At 41.5% G+C, this 20,743-nt stretch overlaps 1 protein-coding gene across 1 annotated transcript in view; it reads right to left on the reverse strand.

Moving 5' to 3' along the window:
• Nucleotides 1-5,719: 5,719 nt before the first annotated feature.
• RPGR (retinitis pigmentosa GTPase regulator) overlaps nucleotides 5,720-20,743 on the reverse strand; it is a 28,826-nt gene continuing 13,802 nt past the window's right edge. The window contains exons 10-14 of the mRNA XM_063305227.1: nucleotides 12,176-12,346; nucleotides 11,395-11,560; nucleotides 10,694-10,800; nucleotides 9,530-9,595; nucleotides 5,720-7,839 (exon numbers count right to left, since the gene is read on the reverse strand). Of these exons, the coding sequence (XP_063161297.1) occupies nucleotides 6,046-7,839; nucleotides 9,530-9,595; nucleotides 10,694-10,800; nucleotides 11,395-11,560; nucleotides 12,176-12,346 (2,304 nt within the window). The 3' untranslated portion in view covers nucleotides 5,720-6,045. The remainder of the gene's footprint in view (nucleotides 7,840-9,529; nucleotides 9,596-10,693; nucleotides 10,801-11,394; nucleotides 11,561-12,175; nucleotides 12,347-20,743) is intronic.

Genomic DNA, 20,743 nt, shown 5'->3' on the forward strand with positions numbered 1-20,743 from the left:
TAAAAAATCTGGGAACTTCTGAACAGTTGAACTGAAAACTGGCAAAGCCAATAACCTCAAAAGAAAATAAATTAATTCTGGCCCAGAATGCAAATTACCACATCACAGTCCATTTCTTCTAAGTATCTCATTTTGCCGTAATGATTCTGAACTTCATTAAAATGTTGAGAATGTAATAAATATAAAAAATCATTTCTATTTTTAAATTATGCAAGTCATAAATTAAGCTCATCTGAGGGACAGCAGGTATAGTGGTTAAAGTGCTGGACTAGGAATGGAGACAGGTTCTAATCCTCTCTTAGGCACAGAAGCCACCTGGGTGACCTTGGGCTAGTCAGCACCTCTCAGCCTTAATCAACATCAGGCTCTGCAACAAGTCAGCTGACAAACAAAACCACTCTTCTCATCATGCATTGATAGTTGCATGATGGCTAGCTGACTGCAGTGCAAAAATAAGCAGGCCCTGTAATCACAAGGGAAGGAGAAGGAAAGGGGAGGGGGAGGAATTCAATTAAGCTAATTTCTCATGAAACTTAGTAAGCATTGTAATCATTTATTTGTTTTCTATCCCACCTTTATTATTTTTATAAATAACTCAAGGTGGCAAACATACCAAACACTCCTTCCTTCCCTTATTTTCCCCACAACAACCCTGGGAGGTGAGTTGGGCTGAGAGAGTGTGACTGGCCCACGGTCACCCAGCCAGCTTTCATGCCTAAGGTGGGACTAACTAACTAACTAACTAAATAAATAAATAAATCATACTAAATACTTTCAATTGCCAATACTGTATGATATGAACAAATAACTTATTGAAAAGTAAATAAATAAATAAATAAATAAATAAATCATACTAAATACTTTCAATTGCCAATACTGTATGATATGAACAAATAACTTATTGAAAAGTATTTTTAAAAACATCTATGGACAGAAATCTTAAATTATAAAAAGTTCAACAAGCTTTGCATTAATAAAATTATGTCTGGTATTCATAAAAATTCTGCAAAAAATTAAGTCCAAAGCAGGAGAAGCAGAAAAAACTATGCATTTAATTGGAAATACAATTTCCTATGATACAGGAAATTCAGATTGGTATAATTTCATAAGCATTCTTCTCCATATTGTAATAGAAATATTTCAAAAACAGAATTTCAATTTATGTTGATACTTATTTAAAATTGGTGTTTCACTGAGATAAAATGCTGTACTAATTATTTAAACAGCTTGTTTTACACTGAGAGAACTAAAGCAGAGGTGTTTTATGTATGCAATTATTATATGGCATTTTTCCAATCTTTTATAAACTTGCCAACAAGAAAGCACCATTGGTTCTACTTCTGAATATAGCAATTTTCCCCAAACAATCAGTTATAACTGTATTGTGTCTTTTTTTTCTAATATTTTACTAAAGACAATAGCATTAACTAACATGAAGAAATGTTTTAACTGATAACTATACTTTGCAAAGAGCCAGTTTGGTGTAGTGGTTAAAGCATCAGGCTAGAAACTGGAGATGTGAGTTCTAGTCTTGCCTTAGGCACAAAACCAGCTGGGTGACCTTGGGCCAGTCACTTTCTCTCAGCCCAAGGAAGAAGGTAATGGCAAACCACTTGGCAAGAAAATTGCAGGGACTTGTCCAGGCAGAATCGGACAAGACTGAATGAATAAAATAAAATAAAATAAAATACTTTGCAAAACAGGTGCAGCTTAGTTGCAATATCTAAAATATATTGAAAAAATCCCAGTTGTGTCATGCTAGAAAATGACAAAATAATATAACAATTATCAATCAAGAGTTCTAAGTCAATGGACATTGTATCTTCATTTTTCCCCCTGCCCCTGGTGAGCATCAAATCTTTGGCCTTTAATGAATTGTAAAATGGCCTCCTTTGGGGTTTTTATTAGCTTCTCCAATTTCTACTACTCCAGATTAAATAATCCTGGAAAATTAGAAAAATGCTCATTATCTACATAAGGATGAATACCTAAACCAACCAGCTATTTCATCATCCCCCTTTTTTTTTTTACTCAACACTTTAAATCCAATTATACTGAATTAAAGAGGAGGAGGAGGATAGAATATTTGATAAAAGATAGGAAAAAGATTTGGGAAAATATACACACTTCACATTCTTAGATTACACATATGTAGTTACCTTCTGACATGCCAGAAACTGGAGAGAAGTCTCAATTTTTGGCCACAGCAAACATCTCAAGTTGATCCATTAAGGGTGGAGGTAATGATCTTCTCTAGAACATTTTTCTTTAATTTAAGCATAAACCCCAAATCTCTCCTGCCCACTCATACACTTGTAACATCCTAGAATAGTTTTCTGTCCTTTGCAAGAGACGGTTTGTATGAAATCTTACTCAATTTACTTGATCAGATTTCCATTTTGCCAGATGACAAAAGGCAAGATAATGCATTGATTATAACAAAGCAGAAGGGGAGTCTTTAAATACCATGATCTACTTTATGGATAGACATGAATACCAATATGATACTATCTTAAATTTAATCAAGTTTCACCTTTATTTACTGTATTAATAAGCAAAAACTGGGGCCTGCTAATAGCTCATACTAAGTCTTACGTATCAGCTGAAACTCAAAGTTATTTAAAAATGCAACTATTTCTTGTATGCAGCAGAGACTCTGGTCTGAATGAAGAGCTTTGCTTGCTATTTCATTATCAGCAATTCTTACAAAATATTGAGAAAACAGAGGAATGGATCATTGTGGCCAATGTTCCTGTTTCATAGAGCAAATGAGGCTGTGCCTTAATAGAAACAGTTATTTAACTATAATGCAAAAAGCATCAGTGCTGCAATTTATGTAAAAGCCCTACATCACAAAGATAGAAAAACTAAAAACATAAAATGGCACAAATCTTGGAAACACTTCCAATTATTACATTAAGACATGGTAAAGTGAACATTTTCTAAGAGTGCTAATAAAAACAAAACAGAGAACTTGTTTTGCTTACAATGACTTCACTTTATAACCAAGTATTCATTAGACTGAAGTACAAATATACCACTTTCCTAGGACCTCTTCCACTCACTTAAAACCCTCCAGCAATTTATAATTTTACTGGGATAATGCATCACAACATGACCTATCTTAATAGCAGAGTCTGGCCACATAAACTCATGGCAATTGCCAAAGCTGTATTTCACAATAGGTAAAATAACACTTGTTTTGGTAAATTGATGCATTAATTTGAAATAGAGCGTACTTGTGCAATCTGCCTGTGCATCTGATGTCTTCCCTGATTTCACTTCACTTTGGCAGTATGTGAAGGCATGGGAGGGAAAACAATCCAATCTCCTACCAAGACGTATTTTGTTACATCTTATCATTTTCTTCCTAGTATCAGATTTTGGTGGATTATTCAATATCCAATGGAAGACATCTGTAAAAAGTAGGGTCTCAATCTCTCTTTCCAAGTGAGTAGGGTAAAGAGCTGCAGAGCTACCATATCATTTCTAATATTGTTCCAATGTGCTTCTGCTGGGCAATCAAAAATACCGTGAGCTAATAAAGATGCCCTGTTACTGCTGTATCAGTTTTGAATATAATCAATCCTGCAGGGAAATGCAATGTACTCAACGCGCTTTTAATATTACATGTTTGCCAAAGAATAACCAGATACTGTAAAAACAGAAAATCCATTTATTACTACTCGTCTACAGTTTTGAGAAATAGCCAAAGGAATGTTGCTTATAATTTTTCCAGAACAATTGCATATGAATATCCAACATGTATTTATCAAGAAATTCAGAATGTTAATCTTTCCACTGTAGTTTTATTGTTTAGAATCACAGAACATAAAGCTTAGAAGAAACCATGGAAATTATCTAGTCCAACCACTGCCCAGAACAAGATTCTATTACTATATGATACCTGGCAGATGGCTCTTCAGCCTCTGTTTAGATACCTTCATTGAAACCAGGTCCACCACCCTCCATTCCTTTCCAAACAGCCTTTGCTGTTAGAGTTTTTTTCTTGATGTCTAAAATTTACGATCTTGTTATTGAAGTCTACTGTCTCTTGTTCTATCTTCTGTGACAAGTCTTCCACGTGACACCCATTCAGATACTTGAAATCAGCTGTCACATCTCCCTGCAGCCTTCTCCATGGTAAACATACCCAATGTCTCCAACTGTTCCTAATTTTTTTCTTCTAGCTTCCTCGTCAGCTTGGCTCATCTCCTCTGTATACTGTATGTTCCAATTGATCAACATTGTTCTTAAAATACAGTGCCCAGAACAGGACACAATATTCTAGGTGCACTCTGACAAATACAGAATAAAGAGGAACGATGTTTTTTTATTGTATTATTTTCTTTCACAGAAGTTTTGGTCACAATCTTAAGATACTGATGCAATCTTTTGATGAAAGGTATGTTTTTACTTTTTAAGTATTTTATAATTTTATATTTATTAATTTTAGTATTTTTATTGTATGTATAGGTTTGAAAACATGTAAGTTTAAAAAGCAGTATTAAAATGTGGTAAATAAAGAACAAGTATATTCAGTATTTTTTCCCAGAGTTACTTGTTTTGCTGCCACACAAATCTAAAATGGATTGAAACTGTGATGTCGAGTACTGTTTTTTAACAAGATATTTTATCTTCCAAGGATTTCTAATTTGAATCTGTATGTCTACTGAATGGAAACATACAAATATGTGTCTAAATGATATTAAATGGAAAAGCAAATCTGAGGGTCCCCTTCCCAACCTGGTGCTCTCCAGAAGGATTAGATTACTAAATCAACTCCCATCAACCAAGACTACACTTGGATTAGCTACTGTATGTGAATTATGTAGGTTAACTAGCAATATTCATGCTGCTCCTGTGACCTTGCAGGTTTTGCCCCTCCCACTGGTGAGTGAAAAACATTTGGAGGCACCAGTGTGGAAAGGCTGTGTTACGGCACAGTGGCAATGAATGTAGTTGGTCAGATGCTTCAGGGAATTATGCAGCAAGAACACAACAGAAAGAGCATCAAGAGTTCTGGTCCTATATGGACTGTTACCACTGTAATGCATCATCTCCCTATTTTATTATGGAGCTGGAAAGCCTGCCCACAATTTACAAATTTATTCTGAGATATGGAAATTTATATGATAGCTATCAAACTTCCAGCTTTAGCGATATTTAACTGGAATATCTAATTTTGGAAAATTAGAAAATGTTAAACATACTTCTTATGACCTAGAGGTGAAGTTAATTCATCAGACAATCTTGTTCTGTGTTTATTGGACTCTTCAAAGGATGTTTAAAAAGGGATATTAGGTTTTTTTGTGTTGGCAGTATAAGAAATTTGAGAACTGTCTGGCTCACACGATGTGGTCATGTTTTTACACAGCTCATTTTGATTTCAAGCCATTATATATGCTAAGGGTAAATGTAAGAGTTAAAGATGTAAATATGATGTGGAACTATATTCCAAAAATATGGACTTTGATATGTTATGAAGAACTCTGGCTTTAATGACCTAGGATTTGGTGAGGAGACTTATCCTACATAGGTGAAAAGAAATTCACACTCCATACGTTAAAGAGTAGATTCAAGGGATGTGTTTTTAATTGATTTCTGAAATGTATATACGCACACACATTTTGTGTGTGTGTGTACACATACACATTATAGTTATACACACATATACAGTACATATATACATATATACACATGTACATATATACACACACAGAGACACACACATATACATTCATGCAGGTATTATACACAGGTAGTCCCCAGATTAAGAACGCCCCAGGTTAACGACGATCCATAATTAAGAATGGAGCCTATTGTAGCAAAAATCAAGTTTTTTATACAATGGTTCAAATTCATTACGCAATACTACTTATACAGTCTTATACAATAATACTGTTCCGGCTTACATACAAATTCAACTTAAGGACAGATCTTGGGAATGGAACTTGTTCTTAACCTGGGGACTACCTGTATAGGCATTATACCATAGCTTCCTGAAAAAGATCTTCATATAAAAATTATTTCTAATCTTCAGGGTTACTTTAGTGTCAAATAATGCGGTAAAACATTGTTCCAAAACTCTTGTGTATGTCGCAATCCATTCACTGCTCGTTTCAATGTTACTTTTTGCTTAAAGTTTTTTATTTTGTTGTTTGTATTTTGCTTTCTCCTTTTGTTATTTTCTTTATGTTTTTGATCTTTGGAGCTTTCGCCTTTTTCTTCCTCTTCATGCTCAACTATTTTGTCCTCCTGCTCCTCCTCCTGCTCCTCCTCCTCCCTCTCACTTTGTTCTTCTTCCCCTTCATCAAATTCTGGCTCATCTTCTATCTCTTCTTCTTCACTGTCTCCCTCTACCTCATCTTCTTCCTCCTCTTCATCTCCCACACTTTCTTCTTCGACTTCTGTTTCAATTTCTCCCTCTTGCTCCTCTTGTCCTTCCTCCTCTCTTTCAGTCTCTTCCTGATCCTGTTCTTCAAGTTCCTCTTCCTCTGTGCCCTCCTCCTCCTCTATCACCATAGCATCGCCACTTTCCTCACCATCTTCACATTCTTCATAATTTTCTTCCTCGTTTTCTTCCTCTTCCTCTTCCTCTTCTTCCTCTTCTTCCTCTCCCTCTTTTCTGTTTCCTCTTCCATCTCCCATTTCTTCATCATCTTTTTCCTTCCCAATTTTTTTCATTTTATTCTTCATCTGGTCATTCTTCTCATATTCCTTTTCTTTCAGTTTTATGTTAATTTTCCTTTTCCCCATGATTTTAGTTTTTTCCCCCTCTTCAGGCTCATATACATCTCTTCCCTCTATCTCTTGCAGTTTATTATCCATGTCATCTTTCTTGCTTCTTATCTGAAAGTTCTCTTCTTCTTCCTCCAGATTACGCTCATTTTCTGTTTCAGGTTGTAATTCATCATTTTCACTTTCTTCTTCATCGTTGTTGGTGCCTATCATGGAATCCACTTTGCCTTTACTAGCTTCATTTTCAACTTCCTGTTCTTCAGATTTTTCCTCACTGTCACTTTCTTTTTCTTGTGTTCCATTGCCCCCTTCAGCCTCTTCCACACTTATTTCATATTCTTCATTGTCTTGCTCGTTTTCTGGATTCTCTTCTTGTTCCTGGGTATCTTTCTCTGATGTATCACCCATATTTTGTTTTTCATTTTGCATATTGTTAACATTTAAATTTCTCTTTTCTTTATAATCAACTTGATTCCTTTTCCATTTATTGTTTCTGCCTTCTCCATTTGTTTCTCTAGTTGTCATGTTTTCAGAATTAAATTGGTTTATCTTGAAAACATACGTTGCTGACTTATTCATAGTTTCCTGACTTGAAGAAGATGGCTTTCTTACCGTTTGTTCTGTAATTCTTTCTTTGTGATTATACTGTTTTTGTTTTTCACTGTTGTTTTTACCTTGCATATATTGATCAGGTTTAGCTTCTATTTTATTTTTCTGATAATCTTCATATCGTTTTTCCAGCTGATCATTACTAGCATGGCTAAATAACACTACATGCTGAGTTGGTCCAGAATTTATTTTATCAATATTTTTCTTTTTTGTCACTTTAAATTCTTCTTTTACAGTTTGTTGAGTGTCAAATTTCAATTCAGTAACAGAAAGTTGTTCAGATTTATTTTTTGAATACTTTTTACGAGCCTTAATTTTCTGCACAAAAGCATCATAGCAACTTTTTTTGGTAGAGACATCCTTTTCAAAACATTCAGAAGCCAAAGACTCCAAGTGAGAAGATGCTTTGCCCTCCTGAAACTGGATATGATCAGACTCTTTCAACCCACCCTTACCATCAATGTTCAGTTTCACATTTTTAATTTTCTTCTAATCCATGTGAGAAGCAAGAAAAGAAAAAAGAAAGGAGAGCATTAAGAACAAAATAAGGGTAAATAAAATGGCATCAGAACATTAAAAGGGTGAACAATCAAAGAATGGAAAAGAGGCTTAAATATAGGAAAAGCAAAAGATTAAAACAATAACAGGAACATTTAAAAAAGCATGAACCAATCTCCAATTTCCCAGTGGACACCCCCTTATACTCTTTTCTCTGCTCCAGGTTCATTGGCCTTAGAATAATAGGGTCTTGAGCGTTAAGAGACCCAACATAACAGTGTAAATTAGGGTACAGAGACTATAATGGTATGGAGGATTTGACCTATCCTGGAGGCAAGGTAAGTGTTTTGGGGCAAACAGAAACATTTTTTTCACCAATTCAAATACCTTTAGACCTATCACTATAATCCTCGTGACATATTAAATTCATTCCAGACTTATTTAAATTTGTTACATTAATTTATAAAATAGTTGTGAAATTCAGGGTTGTATTACATATTCCAATCTGATTGCAGATTCTTCAGAGTACTTACATTAACATGATAGAATTGCCAATTCTCAGATTTTCATTTTTAAAATATACTTGTCAGCTATACTGCTCTAGCATGCATACATATAGTTTCTTCACAGAAGAACTTGCTATTATTGAAAGAAATGGAAGTTGGGCATGCAAATATTGCTGCTCACCAAGATTTACTCTCTTAATACAACAAAGGTGGCCTCCATAAGTGGGAGAATGCCATGTTTGTAAGATAATCAATTAGATGATGGAGACTGATCTAGGATTCATAGCCATAAAAGAGTTATTAGACTGTACTTACTCTCCTCCCCACCCTCTGCTCCCGCACAAAGATACATTCCACTATGAAGCCAAGTGAAACGGTACTTTGGGCACAAGGCAGTTTGAAGTTTTATCAGTACTAACTGGAGACACAGTACGTTCTTTATCCTTATATTAACATATCAGGGCTCTCTGACTTGAGATTTTTTTTTTCAGTAAAATTATGCAAATTACATTGTATCTCTCCTAACAACTGACTTATGTTAATCTCTTAGTTGAGATAAGCAAGAAAGGAATTCCCAATAGATAAACCACTGCAAAGAAATATTGCAATATATGTTTTTCAAATGGAATTTTGAAAATAAAGGTTCAAATAATCTGAAAGTTTTGATGCAAAAAAAATATCCTGAAGCCACTCAAAAATATGCATAATTTGTTTTGTGCAACAACTATTTGTTTCAAACATATGTAGAATCAAGGAGCACGGCTTTGGGGTTGGCAGGACCCCTCTGCTGAAATCCTGTCTCCCATAACCTTCCAGATCCATCTGGTTAGAGAAAAAGATTGCCTATACATATAGGGAGGAAAAGACTGGTCAGTTAAAGCCTTTTCCCATACAGGGAGGAATGGATTGGTGTTCTCTTGTTTGTCAAAGATGGGGAACCAGCACTCTCCCACTTTCTCCTGCACACTTGATGAAATATGGGGAAAATAATATAAGGCAACATGGAGAGAAGGGTTATCGGGAAGATGGATTGCAGCTGAAGTGCCATGGGCAAGTTGTTGAACCCTTTGAGGGTGCATTCATTCTGCAGGCCAGCGGTTCACCAGGTTTCATCTACTGGCACAAAAGCATGAAAAAAGTAAGCAACATGAAATATATAAATAATTTGACAATACCTTTTGTTTTTGAACTGGTGCTAATTCTACCGATTGGTCATTGGGATTTAGTCTCATCACATGGGTCTGAAAAATATTTTCATCTGAGTAGTACTAAAAGCAAGCAATTAAGGTTTACATACATGCAATATGCTTTTTACTGGAATATCTCAGAGCAGTTTCTGAACAACCAGAAAAAAACAGAATTAGAGAAATGAAGGAAAAGGTTTTATTACATGTCAGACTATTTTTGTTTTAGCTCAGTCATGTCTATTTTGACTGAATGAGTACAGCAATGAAGTATAGTTTTTCTAAGTGTTCTCAGAAACCAGGATAAAAATTCTGTATGTTTTAAATAGCCTTACATGTGTACAAAACTGCCCCAAAGTCGCTGGGAGTCAGGCAGCATATAAATTTAATAAATTTTTATTATTAAAACTGGAGACTGTGAGCAGAGTCTATGCCTCCCAAACAAGGCCTAGTTTTTCTGTAACTTTAAAAGGTATCACCTGTTATTTTCCTAATTCTAAATGTTGAATTTAGTCACTGTGCTGAAATACAAAATTTTATCACAAAATATTCTCTAAGAAAATACTGAATTTTAAACAGCATCTTTCCGTAACTCTTTTTTAAAATAATTTTTCCCAGTATAAAATAAACATTGGTACTAAACTAGGTCAGAGATTTTTAGATCAGATGTGCATATCTGGAATTTTGTGACTATATTGTGAGTATTGTCAGGCACAATCAATCACAAAATCCATTGGATCAAGTAGGAAAACTGTTAGTTGCCTGGTCCCCTACAGAACCCCCATTCCTGATTATATTTTCCACTCCAGCTTAATATTTTTTTCCTAGAAAAGTGGGCACAACTAAACAAAGCATTACAATGGCTTCCATTTTCAGTCTGTAAGAATATCTATGAGTCTCATGTGTGCCAGCTCCTTATTTAAATTAAAATTTAATTTAAAATTGCTTTGGCCTAGTTTTGTTTCATTCAATATTTGGAACAATCAAAGTATTCCAGGCTTCCTTTCCGTTGAACTGTGACTGACCTGGTACAGTTAGGCAGAAAATCTGGCACACAATGGTTTTGTTACAATTCAAACCAACACATTTTCCTGTTTTGTGTATCCCTAAGTTCTCCCACAGACCTCTTCAACCATTTGCTAGTAAATACATTACCATATTTAAGACATCTGTAGTATCACCAAGGGTTCTTCCCTCATTTTCATCTGAACCATTCTCACTTGAGCTGTCCTCTGTATCACTGTTCTCCTCTTTCTTACCTCCTTTAAAACAAAACACATAATGTACTTTGACTTTTTTGGGGGAAAAAGAGAGTTTGTCCTGTTAATAATTAATACGGGGAAAACATTTTTGTATCAATATGCAAATGAAAAGAGGCAATGGAATACAATGAAACTTTCTTTCATCAGACCTTGATGCAGTGGTTCAAATTTCTATCATCATGCAAACGACATAAATCCCTGAGATGCAGTACTCGAACAGCCACATTTGCTAGACTCACTCCCACCTTAACCCAATACATGGAGAAAGCCAGGTCTCCATTGTCTTCTGGAAGACTGTAAGAATAGCGGCCCTCCAGATCTCAGGGCAAGGCTGTTCCAAAGGGCCAGGGCAGCTATGGAGAAGGCATGCCTCCAAGGTCCCACCAGATGCCAATACTGAAGAGAAGGGACTGGAAGTGCCCATCCTGTTTGACCTGGTGACCCTTAGGGAGAAGCAGTCCCACAAATAACCTGACCCCAGTTATTCAATACCCCACCTGAAGATTTCAATTTGTCTTGTCCAGAATTTTGTGTTACAGTAAAACTATTTGTTTTTGTTGCTGATCATCCCCATAGATAAACATAACAGTTTACCTGTTTCACGGTCCAAAATGGATTCAGATTCTTTATTTCTATCAGGATAGGTTGCTCCACCAAGAGGAATAGTACTGCTGATGACCCTTGATGCAAGCTTTAGGGAACTTTTCCCCAAAGGAGGAAGTGTTCGCACCAATCGACTAAATTGTTCTGGTGATTTTTCCTTGTGAAAGGGTTAGAAGAAAGCAAGACAGTATATATATTAGATTCATAAAGAATAACGTACAGGATATATTAAGTTAAAGGTACTATCCACATTTCAGTTTTTGGAACAGACTCTGTGAATCAAACTATAGGCTGTTGAATTGACTTAGAATTTTGGTTGAAATTTTAAAAGTATCTGAGCCAGATTTACAATTAATTAAATATATTTAATTTCAAGGTTTAGATGCTCACAGTATACAGAAGTGCAAATTCAAACCTATGAATTAGAAGTAATTTAACCTTTTATTTATTTAGACAAAAACAAAACAGAAAATGATTTATTTTTGTGTACTATCATGGATGTACTTCTATACCTCACTTCCATTAATTTCAGTTAGGATTTACAATCTCATATTTTATACTTCATTCCTTGAAAGTATTAAAAACAGAGACTTTCCCTCTGATTCCAAGAAGCTATACTGAAAATTTCATCATGAAGATAAAACATTCAAGAAAAAACTTCCAAAAATTAAAAGACTTTTAAAGAAAACTTTCAGATAAATGCATTTCCTGATACTTCAGTTTTTCATACACACAGTTTTTAATAGCCTGTTAGAAACAGTTACTTGTGTACCTTCTCCCTCCGTCGCAAACGTGCTGAAAATGTATGCTGATCTGCATCTCCACCCATTTCAGAGGTTTTAGCAGGTAAGTTGTGTTCATTTTCTTCTAGCACATGAATGATGTTTGATTTTTTAGACCTTGGGGTGGCAAAAACCAGCATATGACAGCCACCACAAGCAACCTGTAACATAAACACAATGGACTCTATTATTAGAAGTGACACATGGAGATGGAGAACCCTGAACGGAAATATATTTTCCTGATTACAAAGACTTTAGAATTTTTTAATACTATCTCAACACACGCAATGCAAAAATAATAACGAAAATAATTTTCCACTGAATTTTGAGCAAAGATGACATACCAAACACCCAAGCTTGATTTTTTTAAAGAATAAATCCTATTATTTTGTTTAATGTTCATTTTCACCACAATCATTTTCTGCAAGTCCTTAATTTATGTCTAGCCAAAGAGGGGCCACTGAGAGAAGTAGCCAAGCTACAAACTTGAACCTAACCTTGTTAATATACCCTATTGTTGCTTTTGCTTAAAGTGTTCCTATTTCCTAACTGTCCCTTCTAACAGCTGTCAATGTTTTAAGAACCAGTGCCTATGAGAGAAAGTTAAAATAATTGTCACTGTAAGTAAACGCAATATACTGTATATGGATGCATGTTTAAAAGATTTTCATTGTTAAAACTCTGCACAGTTATATATTTGCATATATATTAAGAAGTGACACACTGGCATAATGCAATGAGAGGGATTACTATTTTAATTGATTACATGCTGCCAAATGTGTTCAGGGGTGGAAGCAAACTAAATGATGTATCTTCACTGAATCTCATTCCTCTTCTCAGTATCTGAAGATGAAAAGAGGACAAGTTTGCTGAGGTGACAAGAGGCAGGTGGTCAGATACATCTTTCTAACACTCAAAGGTTGCCAAACACTGATAATTCTAGGACACAAAAGGGTGGGTGTTTATCAAGAAAGGGAGGAGGAGAAAGAGGAGAAAGAAATACCTCTTTCCTTAAACAACCGTAGATCAGTTGTATATCTGTTAAAATACAGTATAATTGTATGCATATGTACTCAGAGGTAAGTCTCATGCAGTTCAGTGAAATTTAATCCTGAATAAATAAGTACAGATTTCAGTCTTGATTTTAAACATAACCAAGGCACATAAATTCCAAAAGATAAAAGGATATTTTTATGCATGCAATTTGTTGTTGTTTATTCGTTTAGTCGCTTCCGACTCTTCGTGACTTCATGGACCAGCCCACGCCAGAGCTTCCTGTCGGTCGTCAACACCCCCAGCTCCCCCAGGGACGAGTCCGTCACCTCTAGAATATCATCCATCCATCTTGCCCTTGGTCGGCCCCTCTTCCTTTTGCCTTCCACTCTCCCTAGCATCAGCATCTTCTCCAGGGTGTCCTGTCTTCTCATTATGTGGCCAAAGTATTTCAGTTTGGCCTTTAATATCATTCCCTCAAGTGAGCAGTCTGGCTTTATTTCCTGGAGGATGGACTGGTTGGATCTTCTTGCAGTCCAAGGCACTCTCAGAATTTTCCTCCAACACCACAGTTCAAAAGCATCGATCTTCCTTCGCTCAGCCTTCCTTATGGTCCAGCTCTCGCAGCCATATGTTACTATAGGGAACACCATTGCTTTAACTATGCGGGCCTTTGTTGTCAGTGTGATGTCTCTGCTCTTAACTATTTTATCGAGATTTGTCATATATCTTAGAAGCTTGCTTCAAGATGCACATTCCTTTGAAATCTTTTCACATCATACTGTCTTTGCTCACAATAAAAATATACCTCATTCAAATATTTTCCATGTCTTCCAAATGTATATACTCCAGCTGAAAAGATTAACATGTGAATGTGATTGGGGTGGGTGGGGGAGAAATAGAGAGAATTGGAATAAAATATATCGAAAGTTATCTTATGAATCTGTATCAACATATAATCTCTTTAATATAAGAACTTTTCTTAAAGATGATTCAGAGAACATAAAAGTCACCAGTATGGGTTTCATGTATTAAAAAAACCCCTCCCAACTGTATTGGAGAGAATGTAGAATTAGGGGAACATCTTACCATATGTGATAAATCTGTGATAGAGTTAAATTTCTTTGGGAACAGGTTTTAAGGAAGTAGAAGAAATTGCACAACAAATAAATAGTACTCCTCAACTGACATTATTGAATATGTACTCATCATTAAATAAAAATGTAAAGTACAGCCATAGTGAGATATTTAATGGCTATAACTCATAAAGTAGTTGCTAGATTTTGAAAGATCTGATGTCATGATCACCGTTGCGATGCTTGTGACATCGCAACAGCTCGCATGACAATGCAGGGAAATGGGTACCGGGCGGATTAAGGGAAAAGGCAACTAGCTAACAAAAGAGAGCAACAGGTGCTGGCAACAAAGTATCAACTCTAGCGGGAGGTGTGGAAGAGATACAATGTTGCAAAGAAGGTAATTGACAAGACCAGACCATGAGGCTCGCCTGAGCTGTCAAAGAGATTACGAACCTGATCGCCCGGCAATGAACCATCACCGGCCAGGGAAGCAATTAAGGAAACGCCCGGAGCACAGGAGGGGCTCCACGACCCCTCACCTACTGGCAACGGAACCGATGGGGCTCGGGGCGCACCCGAAGTAAGAAGGGGTGGAGCGCTGACCAGCGCGGGCTATTTAAATCCCGTTCCGGCGTGCTCCACTCACTCTCAGCTTTTCTTAAAGGGCATGCATACTGTTACTCAAATAAAACCGGAACCTAAGCCTACACTAGCATCTGTGTTTTTACTGGGTAGCAGGCAGAGCCTGACATAAAACTGAGAGTCACCAAACCAAAGTCACCAAGTTCCACCGGACAAAAATTTTCCGCGGGAGAGATCAACTGGCGAAAACGGAACCGGGGACAGCAATGGAGCCAGCACTTCGCACCAGAGGCGTGAAGGACGGCCCGCAAGAGGAAGAGGCGACCCGACAGCTGCTGGAGGCGGCGCACCCGGAATGGGACACGGACACCCTCCCTGCCCACGCCGCACCCCAGTTCGAGACCTGGAGCTCCAGCCCAGATGGGAGAGCCCCGACGGAAGATGAAGTCAGGGACCAGCAACTCCTCACATGGGCCGGCGGAGCAGGACCCTGGACGGGAACACCCTACTCCACCTGGAGGCTCCGCTACCCCCAAACGCCCGAGCAGGAAGGTGCAAGACTACAGACCAGACAGCATCTGGCAGCACCGACATCGGACGACCAGGGCACGCCAGACAGGGTCACGGCCCTGGAAGCCAAGGTATGAGACCTGGAACATATGCTCCAGTCCCTGGCAACAATCGTAGGCGAGCGCTCCAAGACTGAGGCGGCACAGGGGGCAAGAGGGGATCGAGGCACCATACCCACCCTGCCAACAACCCCGAGCGGAAGGGGCCAAGCACGAGACCCTGTCGCACGGCTTTGTGGCCCCAAGCCAGTGGGAGCCATCCCTCACCACCCACAGGTAGGGGTCCCGCAAATTGGGAGGTTCGCCAAAGACTTCCCTGTACAATTTGATGGGAACCCTACAAAACTGTCCTTCTTTCTAACAAATGTGAGGGACTACATGGCCCAATACGGCCATTGCTTCAGCACAGAAGCTGCAAAAATCTCGGCAGTGGCCACCAAGCTCCAAGATAGGGCTGCGGACTGGTACGTACAGATGTCTGAGTCCGGAGCCCCAGCCTCGGCCAATTTCCATGACTTCCTAGCCGAGCTGAAGCATTACTTTGAGGACCCCCTGGCGAAGGAAAGGGCCAAGTGCACACTTCAAGCACTGCGCCAGGGAAGAAAAACGGTGGCCGACTACGCCCTTGAGTTCAAGGTCCTCGCAGGCAAAATCATGGAATGTTCTGAGGCCACCCTGATTGACATGTTCAAGCGTGGCCTCAACCGGGAGGTGCTACAATGGGCACTCTACAGGGACAACCCAGCCTCCCTTCACGGGTGGATTTGCCTAGCCGGAAAAGCGGAGCATGCTCAGCGCACGTTCCTGCTCGCAACCGCAGATGACAAAATTCCTCCCAGCACGAGGACCAGTCCCACAGTCGGACCCGACCTGGCACGCGGACCAACAACAGAGGCTTGCCCGCGGGCAGTGTACCAGGTGTGGGAAGACGGGCCACCAAGCGGTGGACTGTTACAAAAACAGGACAACAGATCACCCGCCCAGACCCACACCGAAGACGCCACACAAGCCATCCAACCCCCCCAGACGCCTGACAGGAACGTTAGCAACCCTGGACAAGGACGCCTACCTCGCAGGGGACACGATCGACGCCCAAGAACAGCCGGCAGAAAACGCTCCCCACCTGCTCTAAGCAGCGCCGCTGGGCAGGTGGTGAAGAAGGGGCGCAACAACCCCAGGGTGAGTGACGATTGCTCCATCCTGGCAGGGACAATTAAACTTTCTTATGGCCCTAGAGCCATTACGGTCAAAGCTCTGGTGGATTCTGGGTGCTCCAGAAATCTGATCCACCCGGACACTGTCGCCGCACTAAAACTGCCCTGTTCCCCCCTCCCTAAACCGCTGGCGTTCCAACAACTAGACGGCTCTACAGCGGGGGGGGGGGGGACCGGCCACCCAGAGGACCGGAATGGTCACCCTGATAATGGGCACCCACAAGGAATCCATAGACTTTGTGGAGACCCAGATAGGGAAACCCATAGTAGTGCTGGGGATCCCCTGGCTAGCACGCCACAACCCACACATAGACTGGAGGACACGCTCCATCAAGTTCAAAGACGGGGTCTACCAGGCACCGACACCGGACAAACCATCTGCTCCGACGGTGGGGAGGGCAGAAGTCGTCGACCATACCCACGACGCCCCCCCCCCCAGAAGGACTGCCGGAGCAATACGTGGACTTTGCAGATGTCTTCGGAGAAGAGGAGGCGGACCAATTACCCCACAAGACAGACTGCACAATTGAACTGCTCCCAGACGTCCCATTACCCAAGCCCAAGATCTACCCCATGACCCAGAGAGAATTAGCGGTGCTGCGGGAATTCTTGGACAAAAACCTCTCCAGGGGCTTCATAGAACCAGCGAACTCGCCGGTTGGAGCACCCGTCCTATTTCGGGAAAAGAAGGATGGCACCCTGAGACTATGCACCAATTACCACGGATTAAATTCTGCTTCCCTATCCAACGAATACCCCCTACCCCTCGTAAAGGACATGCTAGCACACCTGTCAAAGGGAAGGGTGTTTTCCAAACTCGACCTCCGCGAGGTGTATTACAGAATCCGCATCAGGGAGGGGGACGAGTGGAAAACGGCATTCAACTGCCCCTTGGGCTCCTTCCAATACAAGGCACTGCCATTCGGTCTTGCGGGGGCCCCGGGGGTCTTCATGCAACTCATCAACGAGGTACTGCATGAACACCTATTCAAGGGCGTACTGGTTTACCTGGATGATGTCCTCATCTACAGGAGGACGCAGAGGGAACACGAGAGGTTAGTGAGGCAAGTCCTCACTAAGCTCCGGAAAGCCAAACTCTATGCTAAGCTGTCCAAGTGCGAATTCCACAAGTTGCGCTTGGACTACCTAGGGTACAGAATCTCTGACAAAGGCGTAGAGATGGACCCCGCGAAGGTTCAGGCATTCTTGAGCTGGGAACGCCCACGCACCAGGCGCCAGCTTCAAAGCTTCCTCGGGTTTGCGAATTTCTATAGGTCCTTCGCGAGGGGGTTCGCGGAAATCGCCCTACCCTTAACCGATTTGCTCAAGACCAAAGGCGTCGGGGAGACGCGCAAGGTAAAAAACCCGGGGGCCGTACTTAATTGGACTCCTGCCTGTCAAACCATGTTTGACAGGCTAAAAGCGCTGTTCACAGCGGAGCCAATTCTAGCTCACCCGGACCCCGAATGGCCTTTTGTGGTGCAGGTGGATGCCTCTGACTTCTCAATAGGCGCCATTCTGCTGCAAAAGGATTCCACTGGAATCCTGAAGCCATGCGCCTATCTCTCGAGGAAATTCTTGGAGACAGAGAGGCGCTGGAACGTGTGGGAAAAGGAAGCATTTGCGGTTAAAGCAGCGCTGGAGGCTTGGCGTCACCTTTTGGAAGGGACGACTTGCCCGTTTGAGGTCTGGACAGACCACCGCAACCTCGAGGCGCTCCGTACGCCCCGGCGCCTCAGTCCCAAGCAAATACGCTGGGCTCAGTTCTTCAGCCGGTTCAACTTCCAGCTGAAGTTCATACCAGGCAAAAAGAATTTCCTGGCAGGCACACTCTCCCGACTGCCTCAGGATGCGGAGCCTATCTCCGACATCGTAGGGACGGTGCTTTCCGTTTCCCAGCTGGGTATGGCAGCGGTCACCCGGGGTCGCGCTCGGGGACAGTCTGCCCCCCCTCGCAAACAACTACGATGCAACCTGCCCCTAGACGCAGGCAACCTCAAATGCCACGTGGGCTACGGGCAGACTTTACAACGGCATTAAAATCTCACCCCTGGCTCCTCGCCAACCCCAACAAGGTCACTATGGACCGGGACCTCGCATGGGCGGAGGGAAGGTTATATGTACCCGACTCACAACGGCAGGCGATCCTCAACAGATTGCATGATAGCAAACAGGCTGGTCACTTTGGGTTCTTGAAAACCCTACACCTGACTCGGAGACAGTTTTGGTGGCCCTCGCTGAGGAAGGATGTCAAGATGTAGCGTCCTGCCCAGTGTGCGCTATGGCCAAGTGACCGGCTGGCAAACCCCAGGGGCTGCTGCAACCCGTGGCTGAACCCTCCCGCCCTTGGGATGAAATTTCAATGGACTTCATAGTCGACTTACCGCCCAGCCAAAAGAAAATGGTCATTTGGGTGGTAAAAGACTACTTTTCAAAACAAGCGCATTTTATCCCCTGCGCCTCGATCCCGTCAGCACAACAGCTGGCGAAACTGTTCCTAGTCCACGTGTACTGCCTACACGGCTGCCCCTCCCGCTTCGTGACCAATAGGGGCACACAATTTACCTTGAGGTTTTGGCGGGGTTTTTTGAAACTGATAGGTACCCAGCAAGCCCTGTCAACCTCCTGGCATCCCCAGACGGACGGATCCACAGAGATCCTTAATGCCACACTGGAGCAATTCCTCCGCTCCTACATAAATTATCACCAAGACGACTGGGTGGACCTCCTCCCGTTTGCAGAGGTCACATACAACAACGCGATACACCAAAGCACGGGAAAAAACCCCTTTGGGATAGTGTTGGGTCGGGAGTTCGTCCCCATCCCTGAACTACCTCAACCTCCGTCCCCAACAGTGGCCGCCTGTGATTGGGGTGAGAAACTCGCAGATTTCTGGCCGGTCATCAAGGACGCGCTTAAAGAGGCACAAACGGCGTACAAATTACAAGCAGACAAACACCGGCGCCAGCAACCAACATTTCAGGTGGGGGACATGGTCTATCTATCCACCAGATTCATAAAATCGCCGCAACCATCGAAGAAGCTGGCCCCCAAGTTTATTGGACCATTCCAGGTGACACAAATCGTGAACCCAGTCACGGTGCGCTTGGACCTGCCCCATAATTTAAAGAGACTGCACCCGGTATTTCACTGCAGCTTACTCAAGCCGGCAAGTGATCCCTCCCGGTGGCACCCACGCACGCCCCCCCTTCCACCAGTGATGATAGACGGGCAGCAACACTTCGAAGTGAAGGAGGTACTTGACTCCCGCAAGCGGCGGGGCTCCCTCCAATACCTCGTAAAGTGGAAACATTTTCCACACCCTGAGTGGATCGCTGCCCGTGACGTCCAGGCCCCCGACCTGATCCGCACCTTCCATACCGCCTACCCCTCCAAACCCGCGGCCTAACCTTCTCAAAGGGGGGCAGTATGTCATGATCACCATTGCGATGCTTGTGACATCGCAACGGCTCGCATGACAATGCAGGGAAATGGGTACCGGGCGGATTAAGGGAAAAGGCAACTAGCTAACAAAAAAGAGCAACAGGTGCTGGCAACAAAGTATCAACTCTAGCCGGAGGCGCGGAAGAGATACAATGTTGCAAAGAAGGTAATTGACAAGACCAGACCATGAGGCTCGCCTGAGCTGTCAAAGAGATTATGAACCTGATCGCCCGGCAATGAACCATCACCGGCCAGGGAAGCAATTAAGGAAACACCCGGAGCACAGGAGGGGCTCCACGACCCCTCATCTACCGGCAACGGAACCGACGGGGCTCGGGGCGCACCCGAAGTAAGAAGGGGTGGAGCGCTGACCGGCGCGGGCTATTTAAATCCCGTTCCGGCATGCTCCACTCACTCTCAGCTTTTCTTAAAGGGCATGCATACTATTACTCAAATAAAACCAGAACCTAAGCCTACACTAGCGTCTGTGTCTTTACTGGGTAGCAGGCAGAGCCTGACATCTGATTGGAGCTGATATGGACTACTGAAACCCAAGGGTATGAGATATTTTGTTACAGGAAATTTTTTAGACAATTATGAGTTTAAAAACAAGCTAAAATGGAAAGTTTCATAATGGATTGGTCCATGTTTACTGAAGTAGTTAACAAAAGAAGTAT

The sequence above is a fragment of the Candoia aspera genome, chromosome 5 (genome assembly GCF_035149785.1).
Source record: "Candoia aspera isolate rCanAsp1 chromosome 5, rCanAsp1.hap2, whole genome shotgun sequence".
Classification (NCBI taxonomy): domain Eukaryota; kingdom Metazoa; phylum Chordata; class Lepidosauria; order Squamata; family Boidae; genus Candoia; species Candoia aspera.